Source organism: Globicephala melas, chromosome 3, assembly GCF_963455315.2.
Source record: "Globicephala melas chromosome 3, mGloMel1.2, whole genome shotgun sequence".
Lineage (NCBI taxonomy): Eukaryota > Metazoa > Chordata > Mammalia > Artiodactyla > Delphinidae > Globicephala > Globicephala melas.
In genome coordinates this window covers 78,221,725-78,243,787 of record NC_083316.1, presented here as the reverse complement: position 1 = coordinate 78,243,787, position 22,063 = coordinate 78,221,725, and the positions used below count along the sequence as shown (strand labels likewise).

The 22,063-nt window shown below is 37.0% G+C and overlaps 1 protein-coding gene across 1 annotated transcript; it reads left to right on the top strand.

The window, feature by feature from the left end:
• Positions 1–21,859, top strand: RIOK2 (RIO kinase 2). The gene is made up of 10 exons (XM_030848354.2): positions 1–169; positions 2,813–2,951; positions 3,698–3,814; positions 6,270–6,445; positions 9,045–9,133; positions 11,365–11,556; positions 13,077–13,169; positions 14,329–14,853; positions 15,517–15,613; positions 19,931–21,859. The coding sequence occupies exons 1-10, from the start codon at positions 104–106 to the stop codon at positions 20,093–20,095; spliced, it is 1,659 nt and encodes a 552-aa protein (XP_030704214.1). The 5' UTR covers positions 1–103; the 3' UTR covers positions 20,096–21,859.
• Positions 21,860–22,063: the final 204 nt, after the last annotated feature.

The following is a 22,063-nucleotide window of genomic DNA, read 5'->3' as shown; positions in this document are numbered from 1 at the left end:
CGAGCTGCCCGGCCGCTGTGAGGCGCGGGAGAAGCCGGAATGTCAGCTTTCTTATCGCTGTCTGGTTGTTGAAACAGGATTCTGGCCTGGGTCCGGGGCCGCCATGGGGAAGGTGAATGTGGCCAAGTTGCGTTACATGAGCCGGGATGACTTCAGGGTCCTGACCGCGGTAAGAAGTTCGCCATTTTTCCCTCTCCCCTGACCTTTTCTACCGCGCGTGCTCTTCCTCTTCCTCCAAGTTTGCTGGGAGCTGAGCGCGCTTTAGGCCCTGGAACGCGGCCGAGGTTGGGAATGGGGAAAAGACCGGACAGTCGGATTTTTCAAAAGCCTTTGTTCAGAAGCTTTTTATCTTCCCCCATGTAAAGCAAAGACCGACCCCTCTTTTCCTTGCTATTTTGCTCCCCTTCTCCAGAGCCACATCGAATCTCTGTAGCCTGGGAAGCTTCTCTGATCCTGGGCTTCTGACCAGCTGAGAAGGGTTTAAGAATCCTGAAGAGTAATTGATAGCATTGAGTTCCCTACTCACAGATTGAGTCACATAGCATTCCTTCAGTTTCATTCAATCCACACATACTTATCGGATATGTAGTAACCGTTTTAGAGAATTCCACGGGTTACAGGACAGACAAGACGAAGGAGGCAAATCATCAAGTAAACGAATAAATAAGGGATAATATGAAGATAATAAGTTCTATGAAGATGTTAAAGCGAATAACGGAATAGAGACCCCTCATGGTGGAGGCAGGGAGCCTGAATACTGTTTTTAAATTGTTTAGTCAGAGAAGACTGCCCGAGTGCAAGAATCGTGTCTGTTTTTATAAAGTTCCTGGTATTTGGTAGGTACTGAATAAATATTTGCTAAGTAAAAGAAAGAATGCGGGGCGGGCATAACAGCTGAATGAGAAGGAGCCGGTCCAGTGAAGTCCTGGGAAAGAATTGAAGGGAGAGGAAGCTACAGTGGTGAGTGCAAAGGCCCCAAGGCAGGAACAATTTCTGAAGACTAGAAAGGCCAGTGTGGCTGGAGCATAGTGAGCAAGAGACTGAAGAGTTGGAGATGTAACTGGGAAAGGTGAGAGCCAGATCATGTGCTACAGATAGTCATGCAGGCTTGGTAAAGAATTTTGAATATATTCTAAGTATAGGGGAGCCACTGAATGTTGTTAAGCAAGGAAGTGACAAAAACGGATTTTATGGTCTTAGTCTTATAGCACAAAGATCAACACATAGATTAGGCATTTGCAGAATAAAACACATTTATTTAGGAGCTATTATTTTTTGCTTAAATAGGCATTTCTTAAGGAATAAACTATCAAATGCAAATTCAGTGTAAAATTTGGAAGACACTTCTTTCTCCTCCCATAGATTCTGAAATTCAGCCACACTTTCTCTAAATACCTACTGTCAAAGGATACCTTCCTTCTCCACTTCCTCAGCACATTAACTCACTCCTTAATGCCTCTGACAGAAATAGGGGAGTCAAGAGAATGTTAGAGGCTGGGAGAAACAGAACAAAGCATGGAAGATTAGTTAAGTTTAAAGTGTGAGGTTTTGGTTGGGACATCAAAACGATGCCAGATTTATCTTCCAAAACTTTATTTTTGCAATTCTTAAGTTCTTTTTGAAGCTCACCAAGGAATGGCCTAATTCATTAAATATTTCAGTCTCAGTTGAGCGTTACTAGTCTTGGTATCAGTGGCCACCTTTCCTTGACCATCTTCCCTTTACTTCTCTGGCACCTCCTACATCAATAATCATACTTTGACTGGCTGCCCTTACCTTTCAGTGTGAATTCCCCTCCCCCAAGTTCTGTCCCTTATCCCTCCTTTTTTTTCCATTATCTCTCGCTTAATGATCACATCCACTTTATGTATGACTTTATCTCTTACCTCCATCAAGTAATTGACGATTTTTTCCCTGTAGTTATGACTTCATTCCCAAGTGCAGATCAGCCTTTCCAATTTTCCTTAAACATCTTCATCTGAAGTACCTTCCATGAAGGACCTTCCAACACCTCAGACTCTGTGCTCATATCGAATTAATCAACTTTGTCTACCCCTTCAGTCCTTTCCCAAACTCCATTAAAATAATAATAATTATTACTATCTTAAAGCCTCTTCTTTCTTTTCACTTCATCTTTGACTCTTCATTCACTTTACCCTCCCACATCCAGTGCCAATCCCTCCCATACTAATTTCTTTAATTCTTTCCCTCCATTACCACCACCTCTTCCCTGTCCTGGCTTCTGTTTTCTCTGGCCCAGACTGTTGTCTTAGTTCTCCAATACAGCACCTCCAGTTTTTGCCTTCTCTAAACCACTTTGCATATTCCTGCTAGATTAACATCCTTAAAACAACCCTTAAATCTCCCTTGCCTAAGCATCTTCATGAGTTTCCTACTTTCCTTAGTATAAAATCTAAAACTTTTGGTCTACATTTCAGGTCCTTTCATATCTTCTCATTAAATGCCTTCTTAATAAATACCTGGAATATCTGTAGTTATTAAACACAAATATTTGGATGTCAATACGTATTTTGGTACATACCATATGTTAGTAACTATGTTAAGCACTCACAATTCATACTCTTGAAGTGCATATAGTATAGTAGAGAGAGAGAGAGAATATGAATATCAATGATTATATACCAAATTGTGATTTAAAATATGTCTAGAGAAGGTAATAATTATGTCTCACAATTGGTTGGGAAACTGCATGGTCAGGAAAGTTTGACGGAGAAGTTAAGTTTTTCACAAGGTTTTGGTAGACAACAGCTCTATGTTGATTATGATTGCATTTTGATTTCTTCAATTGCAGGTTGAAATGGGCATGAAGAACCATGAAATTGTTCCCTGCAGTTTGGTTGCTTCTATAGCCAGCCTTAAACATGGTGGTTGTAATAAAGTTTTAAGAGAACTAGTAAAACATAAACTTATAGCTTGGGAGCGAACCAAAAGTAAGTATTTGAGGCACCGTTTGTGATTTTCCCTGTAACTGGCTTCCGCCAGAGCAGGTATTCCAAAAAGCAGGTGGAAGCTGCCAGACTAGGAAAGCACTAGACATAGAACTGACACAGTACACTTCTACCATGTTCTATTGGTCAGAGCAATCACAGGACCCACCCAGATCCAGGAGGCTAGAGAAATAGCCTTCATTTCCTCATAGGGGATTAGCAAGTTCCAGTTGCAGAAGAACAAGTGGGATTAAGATATTGTTGCTGTCTTTGGCAAGTACAGTCTGCCAAAGGACTCTAGAGCATTACCTCTCAAACCATAGTGGTGAGGGATGAGTTTCTCTTTTTCCACCTATTATGGATCCGTACCTTTATAAAATAATAAAAATAATTACTAGAAAAATAAAAAACTGACAAAATACAGGCACAAATTCCTTCTTATTAGATTGAAGACATAAAATAACTTAGTCAAATTGATACAAAAATTTTTGAACCACTTAGTTTCTATAACTTGTCACAGACTAGTAACAAACATTTATAGACTGGTATCAGTCTGTAGGTTACACTTTGAGTAACACTGCTCTAGAGAAGAAATAAAAATTACAGCAAGAAATGCTAAAACTCGTAAGCCTGGGTAGCTAGTGTTTTTCCAGCTAAGACTTCCCTTGTTTAAATTTTTCTCTTGACCTGATGTGACTTGATGGTACAGTGTAACTAAAATATGGTCTTTCTCATTTGATTTTTTCTAGCTGTCCAGGGCTATCGGTTGACAAATGCAGGCTATGATTACCTAGCTTTGAAAACACTTTCTTCTAGACAGGTGGTTGAGTCTGTTGGAAACCAGATGGGTGTTGGCAAAGAATCTGGTAAGTGCTGATAGTACTATTGAGTGCATTTTATTTGCTTTAGTTTATGTTTCCCCTTGAGAAAGGATTCATCTTTTCTATTTTTCTAACTAAACAGTAAATTGAAAAGTTGCTTGAAAGCAATACAGATTTTGAAATTACCCTTAGTTTAGTAAACTACTGTTTTTTCATAAGTCTATCACTGAAAGTTCAGTTATACCAAGAATCGGTTTTCCTCTAATAACTGAAATCTTTGGCAAATACTTTATTTGTTCTTATTTTAATATCTGATAAATTGAACATTTGTAATAATTTTTAAAAGTATCACAAGGGGGCTTCCCTGGTGGTGCAGTGGTTGGGAATCCGCCTGCAAATGCAGAGGACATGGGTTTGAGCCCTGGTCCAGGAAGTTCCCACATGCCGCAGAGCATCTAAGCCCGTGTGCCACAACTACTGAGCGTGTGCTCTAGAGACCACAAGCCACAGCTACTGAGCCCGCGTGCACAACTACTGAAGCCTGAGCGCCTAGAGTCTGTGCTCCACAAGAGAAGCCACCCAAGTAAGAAGCACGTGCACCGTAACGAAGAGTAGTCCCCGCTCACCACAACTAGAGAAAGCCCACGCGCAGCAACGAAGACCCAATGCAGCCAAAAATAATAAATAAATATTTTTTTAAAAAAGTATCACAAGGAAGTTATAAAAACCACACTTTCCATCACAGCAGTATGATCAACAGGCAAAGTTAGATATGTGTAGAACCACAGAAAAAAATTCTAAAATAGCATTAAACAAATACCTATGTAGTTGTTTTTTATGTGTGGTAAAAATAAAGAACAGAGAAAGATTTTCTTTATGCCGTGCTCTCTTATACACTACTTTTTGTCCTACAAAGTTTATGCTGTATAGTTACATACTTTAAACTGAGAGAGCAAAAAAATTAAAATTAGGGCTTCCCTGGTGGCGCAGTGGTTGAGAGTCCGCCTGCTGATGCAGGGGACACGGGTTCGTGCTCCGGTCTGGGAGGATCCCACATGCCACGGAGCGTCCAGGCCTGTGAGCCATGGCCGCTGAGCCTGCGCGTCCGGAGCCTGTGCTCCGCAACGGGAGAGGCCACGAGAGTAAGAGGCCCGAGTACCTCAAAAAAGAAAAATTAAAATTAGAAGTAAAAGAACTATTAGGAAACCTATTCCAAAGGAGGTTGTTTTGGTACTTCATATGGTTTGTATGTCTACTATATTAATATCCAGAGTATGGTATATATTTAGTAAGTAATATTAGACTTACTAAATACGGGAGTGTGTGTGTGTAAGAATGTATAAAATGATGTAATGAAACACCTCTTTTTCCTCTTAATTTTTTTATGTCCAATTTTTTTCAATTAAAAAAATGGCTTTCTTTTAATTTTTAAGAACTTCATTACTTCAAAACAGAGTACGAGTATGGTAAAAAGTGAATCTTAACTCCTAACCCAGGTCTCCATCTCCTGTTCCTACTTCCCAAAGCTATCACTATTAATATTGTACATATCCTAGAAATATTCTATGTAAATACAAGTGTATAATGTACTGAGGATGTATGTATATACATTCACATATCTTTTTAATCATAGGTGAAAGCAAACAGTACTTACAATTCTACACCTTGATTTTTTTCCACTTGGTGCATCCCTGACATCATTTCATATTAGCAGAGGTGTCTTTCTTGTAGTTGCCAAGTATTACAGTCTTAGAAATTAAATTATTAGCGCTAAAGTTATGCACATTCAAAATTTTGATATTACCAAATTTCCTTCCAAATTGTGTCAATTTATAATCTCACGAACATGAGAGGCTGTTTCTCTCATGAGTAATTAGGACATGTTCTAAATGTTAGTATTAAAATAGCAACTTGTTTGATAGTTAGAATATTTATGGGAAGATCTCCATTCTGATTATTATAGGATTATATTTGGATACTTAGTATTTATTCATTGAAGCAATTTAAGAATTGAACTTCACATTGTTGAAAAGAAAGAATTTTTTTTCTTTTTGGCCCTGCTGCATGGCAATGCAGGATTAGTTCCAGGGATCTAACCCATGTCCCCTGCAGTGGAAGCGCAGAGTCTTAACCACTGGACCACCAGACAAGTCCTATGTTGAAAAGGAAGATATTATTAATCACTGCTCGTACATGTAGGACACTAAGGAACAATTAGATGTATTCCCACTAAATGGAATTGAGCATTGAGCATCTTTGGAAGCAGTAACCTTTGACACCTTTGCATCCCTGTTTTCTTTTGTAGTAGATATTAATACATGTCATCATTTTGTATTGTAATTAAAATTACAATAAAAAGAATTTTGCTGAATGGTAACTATTTCTAGTTATTAGGAAAGATAAAATTTGGAACAAATAAAACCAAAGTTAGAAAATTGGAATTGTTTAAATTTACTGGAATAAAAATATAATAATGATCCTTTTAAAATTTTGACTCTAGATATTTACATTGTTGCAAATGAAGAAGGGCAGCAATTTGCATTAAAGCTTCACAGACTGGGAAGAACCTCCTTTCGAAATCTGAAAAACAAGCGTGATTATCATAAACACAGGCATAACATGTCTTGGCTTTATTTATCTCGTCTCTCTGCCATGAAAGAATTTGCTTATATGAAGGTATTTTTAATTCTATATTTTTAACCAAACAATATGTGTAGTTAAAAGGTTGTAGTGACATGCATCAGTCTGTTGCCTCCGCATCTCCCTACTCCCAGTCCCAATCCTTAACAGTCACTTTTTAACTCTTTAGACTATTTCTGGTATTTGTTTTTCTCGTGGTTTCCTTCTACGCAGAGGTATTTTTAGCTGTTATAAATGCATAAAGGCAACTTGTATTCTACAATATTAACAAGATAGAGTAGCCTGAAATAAATAGTGATGTAATTGCCTCACAAATGTGTATGTGTGAATGTAAATCTATACCTGTCTATGCATATGTCTGTCTCTAATTGAAAACACCAGATAATTACCTTCTGTAGAAACCTTAGTCTCTCAGGTAAGTTGACTGGTATTTTTTTTTCCCTCAATGGAAGAAATGTCAGTTTATGAATTTGTATGTATATTAGAAATGGTAAAAATCTTTAGTTTTCAACCTTTTACCTTCTAAATTAAGTTCAACATAGATTTACTAAATATCTTTAATAATAACCAAATTAATTGTCTTCACTAATAATTTAAATTAGAAAATAACTGCATTCTTATTATTCTCTCCAGTAGGATTTATTTGTTATAACTTATCTTTTTAAAATTTTGAATTATTAAAAATCACTCCAGCGTATGACCTGTTGTTTCTTGGGAATTTCAGTTTGATGTTCTTTGAGTAGGTTATTTTAATTCATGTGCTTAAATTTTTAGTAATCCTGAGGGAAGAATCCTCTAGTCAGTATAAGTAAGTGATATCAATACCATACATGTTGTGTTTTTTGTGTTATATCAATGGTTTGTATCCTGTGATAGTAAGTAGGCAGTTTAATAGGAATTGTTACACATTTCCCCCAAACCATATTAAGTGTCTTCTTGGAGTTTTTATATGAAGGCACAGGAATAGAGCCTGGTTGTGGATAAATATGCTTCTTAAATTTATTCTCTCTTTTCCTAAGCGAAAATAAGATAAGATTGAGCTATAACTTAAGGGTTAAGCTATGGTACAAGGGCTAGACCACTATGACAATAGTTAGAGTTGTTACATACTGTTGAGCTGCCAAAGCATGTTCAAAACCATTTGGATTTAAAAATAACAAATATATGGCCAAGCAGACAATCTTTGGGGAGAGGGAAATAGTTCCTGTCCAAAGAAGGTAGGAAGTAGAGTAGACAGCTCTTAAAATTAACCCTCTTAATAAGCATATATTGAGTGTCAGCTGTGTGCCTACCTCTATATTAAGTATTTTGTTGGGGGAGGTGAACAGCGGATACCAAAGAAATAACGAGTGCAGTGTGTGTCTTAAAGTTGGAAAGATAACATGAACACACCTAAAACAGAACAGTTTAAATGTCAAATTATATGTTGAGTTTAGAGAATCTTCTGTAGAGTAGAATGATCGATGAAGGAGGTTTCATAAGTGAGTGGGAGTTGAGTAGAGTAATGGAGTTGCATATGATTTGTCTGTAAGGAAAAGACAATAAGACAGTGTACTTTGCAAAGGAACCAGAATGGCAAAGACATGAATATTCGTGTGAGCCCTGTGTGTATGGGGACAGTCACTAAGGTGACTGTCTTGATCACACTCCAGAGTGTTTATTGGACAGAGTATTGAGAGAACTAGGACTGGATAAGTGGATTAAAGAGTTTTGAAAACTAGGAAAAGTTATTCAGACTGAAGTCAATATTTACAGCCATTGTAGTTTTTTTAAAATGGAGCATTGACGCAAGCATCTTAGTTGGTATTGGTACACTGAAGAAAGGTTTGGCGTGGTAGCAAGAACTAGAACCACTGTTGGCGTGATTCAGGTATCAATGACAAAGGCCCTGTCACATAATAGATTTATATTGTATATTGTGGTCTGAAGAAAAAGGTCAGTGCTGTATAAACTGAAATGCCTAATATATTGGAATATTTCATTTCCTGATATGCCAGAAGACAGAATATTTCCTAAATCACAATTTATTTCCATTTGAATTTTTTAAGCACACTCCCAGTAAATGACAGAAACTTACAAAATAGAAGATATACATATTGTAAGAGACGAAACTTCTTGAAGGCAGAGACATTTTCACACTCATTTTTGTAACCCTAGCACAGTGTATAATATTTAGTAAATGTTCAGTAAATGAATGTTTGGTAAAAAAGTGAATTACAGGGGCTTTCCTGGTGGCGCAGTGGTTGAGAGTCGGCCTGCCGATGCAGGGGACACAGGTTCGTGCCCCGGTCCGGGAAGATCCCACATGCCGCGGAGCGGCTGGACCCGTGAGCCATGGCCACTGAGCCTGCGCGTCCGGAGCCTGTGCCCCGCAACAGGAGAGGCCACAACCATGAGAGGCCCGCGTACCACAAAAAAAAAAAAGTGAATTACAAAAACTGGTTTACAGTGTTGTTTTTATGTACAGCTCATTCTGTGCAGTGAATAAACCATGCATAAATAATCATGTGTTAACTGTAATTTTGTAAAGGCTTACATGTTTTTTTTCTGGTTGTGGACAGGTACACTTAATTTTATTGTTCCCTAAAAATTAATGACCTTTTCATTACTTTTTACCTGTTTTGCTATATTTTAGGCATTGTATGAAAGGAAATTTCCAGTTCCAAAGCCAGTTGATTATAATCGCCATGCAGTGGTCATGGAACTCATAAAAGGCTATCCTCTGTAAGTATAATTCTTGGAACCTTCAGTTCTAATAAATAATTATAAGGTTCAATTTTAAAAAATAATTTTTTTTTTGTAAATGGAATATTGCTTCTGGGAGGTTAGAAATTAACATAAAGTAGTAGACTTAAAGGCAAATTGAAAATTCAGTTTCATTCTGACAATATGGATTTTACCACAATTTTTTTTTTTTTTTTTTTTTTTTGCGATATGTGGGCCTCTCATTGTTGTGGCCTCTCCCATTGCGGAGCACAGGCTCCGGACGCGCAGGCCCAGCGACCATGGCTCACGGGCGCAGCCGCTCCGCGGCATGCGGGATCCTCCCGGACCGGGGCACGAACCGGTATCCCCTGCATCGGCAGGTGGACTCTCAACCACTGCACCACCAGGGAAGCCCGACAATATGGATTTTATACTCTCTGACTCAGTCAGTAAATAAACAGTCTAGTATGTGCCAAGCGCTGTTCTAGGCTCCCCAGTAAACAAAATAAAGTCCCTGCCCTCATAGAGCTTACTTTCTGATGGAAGGAAACTTGCAGGAAATAGCTAAACAAGGAAATATTTGATACATCAGATGGTGGTAAATGCCATGCATAAAAATAAAGTGGGGTAAGGGGGACAGGAAGTGTTGAGGTGGGTGGGTGTAGGAGGCTGCTTTTTACATGGAGTGACCAGGAAAAGTCTCCTTGATAAGGGGATTTTTGAGCAGAATCCTGAAAGGAGAGAGGAAATCATGCAGATATCTAGGAACATTTCGGGCAGAGGCAAGAGCAAATGCGTAACTCCTGGAATGGGAGTATGCCTGCATGTTCAGGAAACAGAAGGCCACTGTGGCTGGAGCTGAGTGAGTAAGGGGAGAAATTGTAAATGATGAGATCACAGAGGCAGCAGACAATTTGTAAGCCATGCAAGGATGTTCTATTTATTTATTTTGGTGGGGAGGATATATTTGACATATAACATTCAGTAACTTTAAGGTTGATTTGATACATTTATATTTCCTAATGTGATTGCCATTGTAGCAATAGTATAAGGACTATTTTGATTGAGACAGGAAGCCACTGGAGGATTTTTTTTTTTTTTTTTTTTTTTTTTGGTGGCAGTGAAAACTCCAGGTCCTAACCACTGGACTGCCAAGGAACTCCCTGCCATTGAAGGATTTTGAATTAAGAAGAGACATGATCTGACTGATGTTTTAATGGTATCACTCTGACTGCTGTATTGAAAATAGACTGAAAGGAGACTAGGACAGGATTAGGAAGAAAAGTTAGGAAATTATTGTAATAATGCAAGCAAGAGATGATAGTAGTTTAGATCAGAGTGGTAGATGTGAAGGTGATGAAAAGTGGTCAGATTTTGGATATGTTTTACAGTCAGGGCTTACATGATTTGTTTGGGATTGTATTGATATAAAGGAAGGGGCAGGTAAGGATAACACCAAGATCTGGGGCCTGAATAATTGGAGGGATAAAGTTGCCATTTACAGAATGGGAAAGACTGCAGAAAGACAGTTTGAAGTTAGAGGGTGGGGCAGAATCAGAGGTTCAGTTTGGGACATGGTAAGTTAGAGATGCCCAGAAGCTCAGAGAAGTCTAGATTGAAGTCTGTGTATGAGCCTGTATGAGATCACCAAGAATGGTTAAGATAATAGGTCTTAAGATTAACCTTTGAGGAGCTCCAAAATTTATACGTCAGGGAAAAGCTGAAGAACTAGCTAAAAAAACTAAGAAGGAATGATCAGTGCAGAAAGAGGACAGCCTGAAGAGTTAGTGTACCAAGGGTCAGGTGAAAGGAGCTTCTTCAAGGAGGGGGAAGAAGTTAACTGACCAGATAATGATGAAGGTGGAGAATTGACCATTGGATATAGCAACATGTAAGTCATTGGTAGTTTTGACGAGAGCTATTTCATTGGAACAAGGTTGAATGAAAGCTTGCTTGAAATGGGCTCATTAGAGTGCTCATTGAATTGGAGAAAGCACAAATAGAGGAGTTTGGCTGTTAAGATGAAAGAAAGAATGTGGTGTACTGGGAAGAAGATACAGAATTGAATGGGTTGTGTCTTTTTTTTTTTTTTTAAGCTGTTATATCTGTATGCTGATAGGATTGAAGAGAAAACTGCTAGGGAGGCATGATGAAATGGAAATAATATTTAAATGTAAATACACACATGCTTGCTTTCATTAAAATCATAAATGAGGACAAATAACCATTTTCACACTTAACACTTTCAGATGTCAGATACACCATGTTGAAGATCCTGCATCAGTATATGATGAAGCTATGGAACTAATTGTTAAACTTGCAAATCATGGGCTGATTCATGGAGATTTCAATGAATTCAATCTCATTTTGGATAAAGATGACCACATCACCATGATCGATTTTCCACAGATGGTTTCAACTTCTCATACCAATGCTGAATGGTATATTCTGGATGTAACTGTGTTTATGTGTGATGCAGTCATCTTTTATTTATTAATAATTTTTCAGCTTTGTCATACTGTCATTGGGGTTAATAACTGGTTTGAAGTGGCTGATGTTAAGAGTCTAAAAATTGGGTTGTCAAAATGCTCTGATTTTCCCCCTAAGAATTTTTCTTACTCCTCGGTATTTTAAAACTGAAAAAAAATGCACTTTGATACAGTTTTTAAAACCTATTCATTAAAATAATGCTGTATATTAGAAATCTGAAGAAACTGCCTACTTTTATAAATCATCAAAAGAATTTGAATTACTCTTGTAACCTGACAGACTTGCAAAAGTCAAACTTTCTCAGCCATGGAACTCTTTATTCAAACAAACGTTTAGGTGGAAGCCCAATTTTTAAAACAAAAGCCTGCTCAGAAGAAGTAGGGACATGGAAGGAGGAACCCTAGAACCACATCCTCTCTGCCTTTCCCCTTTTCTCTCTGCTTCATGGTTGCCTCCAAGAGGGCTTCACCAGGCATAATTTAATAATTTTTTATGGCCTTGATGAAAGTTACGGTTTTGTACTGAACTCAGGTACCAGACTGGTAATATCTCTCATGTTGTTTTTAGCTTTTATTTTGATAAGAGAAAGGAATTCACGTAAAACCTCATCCCTGACACACGGCAGAATCACTTCATATACTGTGATAATCTTATTTCTCATGTTACTTGACCATTTAAACAGCCAAATTGTGAAATATGACAGGATATTTTCCTTTATGTGTTTGTATTCTATGATGCAATTGAGTGTAATCAAATTAAGAGTGAGTATTTTTTTTCTCCTGTTCTCTCAATTCCATGTCATCCTGTCTCTTAATTCTCCCTTTCTGGAAACCTTCTAGAGAATTCAATCTGTTCTGGCTGCTTTATGGTAGCCTAAAAAGCAACCTGATATTCAGAGGTCCTTCTACTCTCAGTCCAGATTAACATATCTCCAGATAACTATTTATAAGCCACAGCATTAGTTATATCCTATAGATGTTTACTACATGTTAGCTAATGGGTAATAAAGATAATATAAACATAACATTAGTCCCCAAACTTTTTCTTATGAGTCACTAGTTTATTTTTGTCTTCACCTTTCCCAGTTGACTAGAGGTTCTAGTGAACATAGCTGAAGCTGATGGGAACTATAATCAGACAGACTGGAAACTAGAGAGGGAAAGTAGAAATCTGCCCCCAAACTGCAGGCCCTTATCTTTTTTTCTGGGATTCATATATATGTCTCACAGTATGGGAAAACCTTGAGTTTTCTAACCATAAGAACTGTATGCCATTGACAGCTTATAGTCCTTGTTCCTGGGCTTTTAGTTTTTCAAACACCAGCAGCTGATTTGTTTCTTTTTTCTTTTGAGTAACATCCTTTTCTCTTTCATGTAACAACAAGAATGTCATAACAAGGATGTTGTCTTTGGCTAATAAGGAAAAAGATGAACAACAAAGGCTATATAAAAAATGATTCTTGCTTTTGCAGGTATTTTGACAGAGATGTTAAATGCATCAGAGATTTCTTCATGAAACGTTTCAGCTATGAAAGTGAGCTTTTCCCAACCTTTAGTGATATCAGGTTTGTATACTATGTTGCATAAAATGATAGAATTCTGAATACCAGATTTATTTAGTTCTAAAAGTTAACACTTTCATCTAAAAAATTTTCATTATTATTGTTGTTCAGTATCATTGCTATATAATATACAAATGAAACTTAAAAACTATGCCTACCTGTGGTCCATTAACCTTACTGAATTTGGAGGAGGAACCTACTTAGTTTCTTATAAATTCGAGAACGCTTATTCAATATAGGATGCTATGTGAATAACCCATTTTTAAGGAATCAAGCCAAGTGTTTATCAGAAATTGTGTTTTTCCTTTAGTCACCGTAGGAGCTATATTTAATTGATTCATGGAACATAATTATATGTAAATTCTCACAGCCAAATGTTCTCATTTTGTATACGTAGTTAAGATATTGTTTTCTGATTTGGGATGATTGACATAACTTAAAATCTTTAGCCTCCTCTGAAAGTTAATTTATTAAGTCAGTATCAACTGAAGTTTCTGTAACTTTTCTACTAATATCTGTTGCTCTTCACAGTCATTTTATTCCTTTTTTTTTTAAGATTCATTATTTATTTAATTTATTTTTGGCTGCATCGGGTCTTAGTTGCAGCACACAGGATCTTTGCTGAGGCATAAGGGATCTTTCCTTGTGGCATGCAGGCTTCTCTCTAGTTGTGCCGTGCGGGTTTTCTCTTCTCTAGTTGTGGTGCTCAGTCTCCAGGGCATGTGGGCTCTGTAGTTGAGGTGCACGGGTTCCAGAGCGTGTGGGCTCTATAGTTTGCCACACACAGGCTCTCTGGTTGAGGCATGAGAGCTCAGTAGTTGTGGCGTGCAGGCTTAGTTGCCCTGCGGCATGTGGGATCTTACTTCCCTGACCAGGGACTGAACCCACATCCCCTGCATTGTAAGGCAGATTCTTTACCACTGGACCACCAGAGAAGTCCCTCATAGTCATTTTATTCTTAGATGACAACCAGCTATGTCCTTTACATTTCTGTAGTTAAGTGATTTAAGTATTACCTTTTAGGCAGAGAAAAACCTTTAAAATATATAAACTATTAAACTCATTTGAGAGTCGTAATTTATCAGAACACTAAATACTTAATTCATGTCAGGTGGATTTTTTTCTCGCTCTCTAAATGCATAACATTCTTTTCTTTTCCTAGGAGGGAGGATTCTCTTGATGTAGAGGTTTCTGCCAGCGGCTACACAAAGGAAATGCAGGCAGATGATGAACTACTTCATCCAGTAGGTCCAGATGATAAAAATATTGAAACAGAGGAGGGATCTGAATTCTCATTTTCTGATGAAGAGATATCAGAAAAAGCAAAGGACTGTAGATCAGATATTGAAAATGGACAGAACTCTAACGGTGAATCAGTTGACTGCTGTTACAGATCATCTGGAGACCTTGAACAAATAAAGGAAGACAGTTTGTCAGAGGACAGTGCTGATGCACATAGTTTTGAAATGACTGAATTCAATCAGCCTTTAGAAGAAATAAAAGGGCAGGTTGTTACAAACAGTTCTGTAACTGAGTTTTCTGAGGAGAATAGCAGAACTGAACATGACACCAGGCAAGATGATAAGACAGGTCAAGGTGGAATCCTCATGGGCTCTGAGGAGTATGAAGATGAGTGCCCTCATATGATTGCCTTGTCATCAGTAAACAAAGAATTAAGGCCTTTCAGGTATAGACTTCTGTTGGTTGGTTTTTTACTTTAATCTGGAGACCTAGACTTTGATTCTGGTAAATGAATGTTTTTGTCAAATGACATGACAGCTATATTCTGCATCATCATGTGCAAAATGAAAGCAAATAACTCTTTTATAGTTAAAATTCAAAGAACCCTCTACAATTGCCTTATGCTAGACAGCCTATTTATTCAATTTTAAGCAGTTCTGCTTTCAAATTCAAACTGATTACTTTCAAATAGTTAATAAGATCTCTTGATAAGTTGATGAGGTTTTAGATGGGTGAATTATTTGTATTTTTTAATAATTATTCATCTAATATATGTTTGGTTAATGTATAGTCCAATAAACATGTAGTAAGTGTGCTCTCTTAAAATATCTACTTACAGTGAATTTTCCCTCATGCTTTGAACCTTCTGTACTTATTTGTTAATGTACAATTAAAATTACTGTTATGTTATTTTTCTTTTAAGATTTTTTTTTTTTTGGACAAATATTAGTGAATCAGCCTCAGCTTAGATTAGCAAAAGATCTAAAATTTAACTTTTAGATTTAGGGTAGTTTGATGAAATATGGCTTTATGTATTTCAAAGTAGTAATAAGATATAAATTAAGCATAATTAACTTAAAAATTAACTAAATTTTGATTTTAATTTTAGAGATGAAGAAAATATGGAAGATACTAATCAACATAGAACAAGAACTCTGAGTGTTACTTCTGTGGGCAGTGTGTTAAGCTGTTCAACAATTCCTCCGGTAACTATTCATTCAACATTTCCCAGGTGTTTATTAGCACTACTGTGGACAGATTATTAAGCTTAGGCGCTCTGAGGATTAGATGATGTACAGGACCACCTTGGCCATTTGGACTTCACATGTTGATAGTATAAAATTGATAAGAAGTGCAAATTTAGTAAATAGAGAGGGTTCACTTCACTTTTAGCTGGAACGATCAGAGCTTTCAGGGAAAACAGCATGTAAGTTGGCTTGAATTTAAAAGATGAAAATCATAGAAATTTAAATCCAAGGGGGACTTTGTAGATTCTCATGTGATCTTGTCCCTGCATTTTAACAATTAGGAAATTGAGACCCAGACAAGTTACATGACTTTGCTCAAGATTACTCAGCTAGTGACAGCACTGCACCTCAAATGTGAAAATGCACGAGCTTCGCTAGCTAGCTTGTTCTTAAATTTTGAAAGAGGAAAATAGGTAATTGTAAAACTTTCAGTGTCTCAAGGTTTTGTTGGACATTTAGCAACAAATGTCCAAAAGAATTTCATAAAGGACATTTTCTGGACAGGATAATGAACGTATAGTCCAGCTCCTACCAATGAGCTTTTATGCCTGCCGGCCATTTCTCCTGGCTACCCGGAAGGAAGAATCAGTTTGTTTCCTTTGTAGATTTTAAGCAGAGATAAAATTACATAATTGGTGTGGTAGGTTTTTTCCTTCTGGTTGAAGGTACCGAGTTGAATACCATTGAAACTAGTTTTTAGTGATAACTTTACTTAAAATGAGCAAAAGAAGAAAGTCAGTTTAGAAGGTAGAAAGGAGGAAATCAAATTATTATTTAGAAAGTGAATTCACAGGGAAAGAACTTTGTTTTTTCCTGAACTTCTCATTTTTTAAGTTCAGATATATTGTTAACAAGTTAAAATGTACACCCTGTGGAGGGTAATATGGGACATTTACAAAATTAAATCAGTTATCAAAAAATAAGCTAAAAATAACAGTACTCTGTTTTATTAATATAGTGCACTTTTAGTAGTACTGGTATCTTTACTCAATAATAGAAACATTTGGAACTTGCGAGACCAAAATAAAAGAATAAAATTCTGTAAATGCACTGATTTTATATACTCTTCTGATGGCCTCATAATTTACCTGATTTTCTGAACATAAAATTTAAGTCTGTGAAATCTTTGAAACATCTTTTAATTATGATGGAAGATAATATCTCCCTTTAAGTATTATCACCTGTCTTGGTTAAGAATTTCTCTCACTTTATGATTGCCTGTCCATTCTTGGCTTTGATATTTTTCTGTACTTATTGAGATATATTCACCCTCCTTTCTTTGATTTTATCAGATTCAAAACATAAGTGCATTTATATCTAATTGTTGGATTGGCCAAAAAGTTCATTAGGGTTTTCTTGTAAGATGTTACAGAAAAACCCGAATGAACTTTTTGGCCAACCCAATACAGTGTTGTAAAATTGGCAATTGCATATAAAGAAAAGTTAGATTACTCCTGCTACTTTCTTAAATTCTAAGTTATGCTCTTTTCTGTATATAAAGATGATGACACTAACCTTGTCTTTAGGTCTTGTCTTTATGCCATTTAACTTACAGCTAACAGAAGGAACTTATATTTCAAATGGGGTCAAGCCTATAATAAACTGGATTATAAAATACAGATTTGCCTTTAGTCTAAGGGGGGAAAAGATCTCTCTAGCCAGCTTAATCAAAAAGGTTTCCCTCTAATCATTGGAAACAAATTGACCGTGTTAACTTCTAATTCTTTTGGGAATTTGGTCATACTATTTTCCTTGAGGTTGTATTCCATTTTTTTTAAAGGGTCAGGAGAAAACAAACTTTTATTACCTTCGTTAATTTGATGATTGTTGTTTTCGTGTCTGCAAAACTAAAAGATTTGCTCTGTGTTCTTTGAAATTGTAAAATCTGTTTTCCTCTTTAAAATACTTTTATAGTTCCCTATTTATTGGCAAAGTTGCCATTTATGAATGCTGTTCTTTCTCATATGTAACAGAATTAAATTCCAGCTAAACATTAAGGTATATTGATTTTAAAAAAGTACATACATGGCCACCATCAATAGCAACAAACAACAAAACAATAACAAAGTACATGATTTTCATTCATTTTTTTCATGTACTCCTTGAAATAATACAGAAGTACAGTTGACCCTTGAACAACACTGGTTTGAATATGTGGGGTTTTTTAATAGTAAATGCTACAGTACTATATGATCTGTGGTTGGTTGAATCCGCAGGTGCAGAGGAACCTCTGATACAGATGGCTGACTCTAAGTTATACTCAGATTTTTGACTGCACAGTGGGTCAATGCCCCTAACACCCTCATTGTTCAAGGATCAACTGTATTTTATTTCGCATTTCATCATTTTTTTAAAAAAATATACTAGTGTGGATTTTTCTCCCACTTTTTAACATGAAAATTAACCTTGTAGGATTTGTAAATTGTTCTGAATTAGGAGGTATATGCATAGTGATTCATTACCTCCTTATTTTCTTTAGCTGCTTGATATATCTTATGGTCTCATTGAAGTAAAGAACGAAGGGGAAGTTCAAGCAGAATATTTAGAAAATAAATTGATTTTTTTTTTCTTGGAACTATCCCAGAGGCCTCTGTCTGAACTCCTCTAGTTTAAATGTGGTGCATGTTCTACTGTTGTCTCAGTCTCCTGTTGGGTACCTTCTTTCCTAGTTTTATCTCTTTTCCTTACTGAGTTTACTTCTTTATGTGGCAGAACGGATTTTAGTACTTTTTTGAGTGAGTTTGGGTGGGGGAGAGGACTTTTTATTACTAAAAATGTCTTTTTATCGTGTCCTCACACCTGATTGAGAATTTAAGTATTAGAGTTGTGGTTTGGAAATAATTGACCTTCAGAATTCTGAAGGTATTGCTTTGTTCTCTTGGTGATAGTTAAGACTATGCTGATCTGATTCAGGTTTCTGGTCTCCTGCTGGGGTGAGGAGGCTGTGATAGTTGCCTGGCTTCCTAGGGTAGAGAAAAGTCCTAGAGGCCAGTCACTCATGTGTTAAACTTTCAGCCAATCTTAATGCTTTCAGTAATGAAATTTCTGGGATAGCAACCAGGTGCTTCTAAGACTCTGGCCTTCCTGGAACTGCATCTCCTAGGATATCAGTCTCTGCAGGAACTTGCATTTTTATTCTTCTGTTTCGCTTTATCTTCTTTTACTTTTCCTCCCACTGAGAATCATTAGACTAAAATAAAGAGGGATAACTTGTTAAAGCCTGTCTGCCTAACTATGTAAAATATCTGAAGTCTGCATTTAACTTATCTGATCCAGAGTTTTATATTTCACATATACAGTCCAAGAAACAGTGCGTTAGGCAGACTGGTTTTTCTAGCTCCTTTTTACCTCTCAAATCCATTAATCTTTAATTTTTTAACTTGACAGATTTTTAATAAAGCTTCTTTGTACCTAGCATGGGGTGGAGCATACTAAGAAGAGACCCTTGCTTCAACCCTTTCAGCGTTCACTCTTTTTTTAGGAGAGGTTGGATGATGCAAGATTATACACAATTAAACAGGCTGCTTCAGAGGAAAAAAAAATTATGTGAACGGAATATTCAGATTTTATTCTTCATCTTGTAAGTCATTTGACATTGGCAGCCTGTGTCTTAAGTGATAAGAAATAATTTGAATTTATGATCATTCACCGTGTGAAAACATACTGTTTCTCCCAGAAACTGTATGAGGACTGTTCCATGAGTAACTGCTGCCATCAGGTCATCTCTACACCTGAAGTTATGAAGGCACTCTTGTGTATATTTGACCAGTAGTAAATGCTTTCAAACATAATTTTCCACTACAAAACCATGCCTCCTTTTACCTAGAAAGCAAAGGAATAAGCAGGTTGTTTTGGTTTTGTTTGTTTGTTTTTGTTTTCTTTCCATCTTGTTGGGTTTGGGTTTGGGGGTTATGGTTGGTTGGTTTTTCCCAGTTTTCCTGATAGACACTAGGTGGCACTATGATGATTTGTTATTTAAAGAAATGTGACTATTCACTACTATGTGCTACTTCTTGCTGTAATCTGTATTTCTGTTAGGAATTTAATTCCTCCTATTTTATAACAGTTTGGTGTTTTCTCTTATTGCTGTTTAATATAGTACTGTCAGTGTTTGGAATTTTTTAAAACTCATGCTTTTAACAGAAATTTGAAAAATATTAGCAGTGTAAATCTTTGTTTTATTGAATGTTTACTCCTTATCAAAATGTTCCATTAAAAAAAATGAAAAAAAAAATGTTCCATTATCAGTGATACTAATTCATGAAATCTTTCCAGGAATTGGTGAAACAGAAGGTGAAGCGTCAGTTGACAAAACAGCAAAAATCAGCTGTGAGACGACGATTACAGAAAGGAGAAGCAAATATATTTACAAAGCAACGGAGAGAAAACATGCAAAATATTAAATCAAGTTTGGAAGCAGCTAGCTTTTGGGGAGAGTAATATATTTAAGAAGTTGAATATTTTTCAAAAAGTTACTATGATCCCTTTTTAAGCCACCTTTAGTATTTTTTGGACCAAGGCAGATATATATATATAAATAGATAAGTAAACCCTCTTTCATCAATAAATTTGACTCATTCGGTACATGTCTTCTAAAGAATAACTATAGTAATTCTGCTAAAGCAACCCAGTTTTCCAAGTAATTTTTTGTTAGGAATATTTGAGTTTTTTGTTTTTTGTTTTCAGTACGCGGGCCTCTCACTGTTGTGGCCTCTCCCGTTGTGGAGCACAGCCTCCGGATACGCAGGCCCAGCGGCCATGGCTTACGGGCCCAGCCGCTCCGCGGCATGTGGGATCTTCCCAGACCGGGGAACGAACCCGTGTCCCCTGCATCGGCAGGCGGACTCAACCACTGTGCCACCAGGGAAGCCCTTGAGTATTTTTTAAAATCGAAATATCACTGTTTTTGCCTGGTTTTGTTCTCTACCACAAACAGGTAGATTGCTTGGTTTCATATTCCAGCTTTTCCACTTACTAGTGGAAACAACCTTAGGCAAGTCTTATTTCTCTCTCCCTCTTTCTCCTTCTCTGCCTCAGTTTTCTTAGTGTTAAAATTGGATTTATAACTACTTTGTAGCCTTGTTGTGAGGATTATATGAGACAGTGCACAGAAAGCACTTAGAACAATGTCTAGCACTTTAAAGTGTAGCTATTGGAATGGTAATTACAATGATGTTTATCTTTCAGAAAATCTGCTAACGACTTGGTTGCATTTTATTTAGCCACAGGAAGAATTCACTGCCATATATTTTTTTAGTCTCTTGTATTAAGGGTAAACCAGCTATGTCTCCTTTTATTTTCTGCTACTTAAATTGGTAATGTGATCATGGGAACAGAAATTTGAGATAGTCACACCATGATTTTTACAGTTTCCAGTTTTTATGCAGCCTGAACAGAAGTAGAAGACTTAAGGGTGGGGGGAAGTAGAAGGGATGAGAAGTGAACAGTTCTTTCTGATATTCTTAACTGGGTGAGTCAAGAACATATTTCATGTCAAAGATAACAAATATAGTTGACCCTTGAACAACGTGGGTTTGAACTGCGAGGGTCCACTATACACAGATTTTTTTTCAATAAATACATACTACAGTACTGCGTGATCTGAGGTTGGTGGAATCTGGATGTGTGAGGGCTGATTGTAAAGTTATAGGTAGATTTTCAACTGGATTGGGGGTCATCGTCCCTAATTAGGCCCCACATTCAGCTATACTCCCTTCACTGGGTGCAGGAAAAAAGAAAATACATAAGGCATGGTTTCTCCCTCAAAGACTTTATAATCCAGTGAGATGTGAAAGTGAGTTCTTAGGTACATGTACCTGATGATAATCCAGTCTCTTCAGCAACAGCATGGCCCGTAAGAGGGATGTCCCTTGCAGTGGAAAATGGCCACTAGATGGCAGTGTCACCCCACAGTCACCAGCCAGGATGTCTTTGAATTACTTGCTTCTGTAGTTAGCATTGGCCAGGAGATACAACAGCAGATTCTTTTCCAAGATTGACAAAGACAGCAGATTCCCTTTAACCTTTGCAAAATTAATTCTACTGTTCCTTCACAAGACCTATCTAATAAAATCACTGTAATAATACAGATGCAAGAAAATATCACATCTAATTCCCTTGAAAATTATACTAATTTTGAAAGTATTTGCATAGCTTTGAATTTTAGGTATATCTTTAAATTCAGGTATTCTTTTTTTTTTTTTTTCTGCTGTACGTGGGCCTCTCACTGTTGTGGCCTCTCCTGTTGCGGAGCACAGGCTCAGCGGCCATGGCTCACGGGCCCAGCCGCTCCGTGGCATGTGGGATCCTCCTGGACTGGGACATGAACCCGTGTCCCCTGCATCGGCAGGTGGACTCTCAACCACTGTGCCACCAGGGAAGCCCTATTCATTTTTTATAATCTATCTA

Excerpts from the sequence above, each read along its gene's own strand:
- RIOK2 (XM_030848354.2), top strand. The coding sequence starts at position 104 with ATGGGGAAGGTGAATGTGGCCAAGTTGCGTTACATGAGCCGGGATGAC. Across the intron at positions 11,557-13,076 it reads TCTCATACCAATGCTGAATG|GTATTTTGACAGAGATGTTA; the intron begins GTATATTCTGGA and ends TTGCTTTTGCAG. Across the intron at positions 13,170-14,328 it reads CCAACCTTTAGTGATATCAG|GAGGGAGGATTCTCTTGATG; the intron begins GTTTGTATACTA and ends TTCTTTTCCTAG.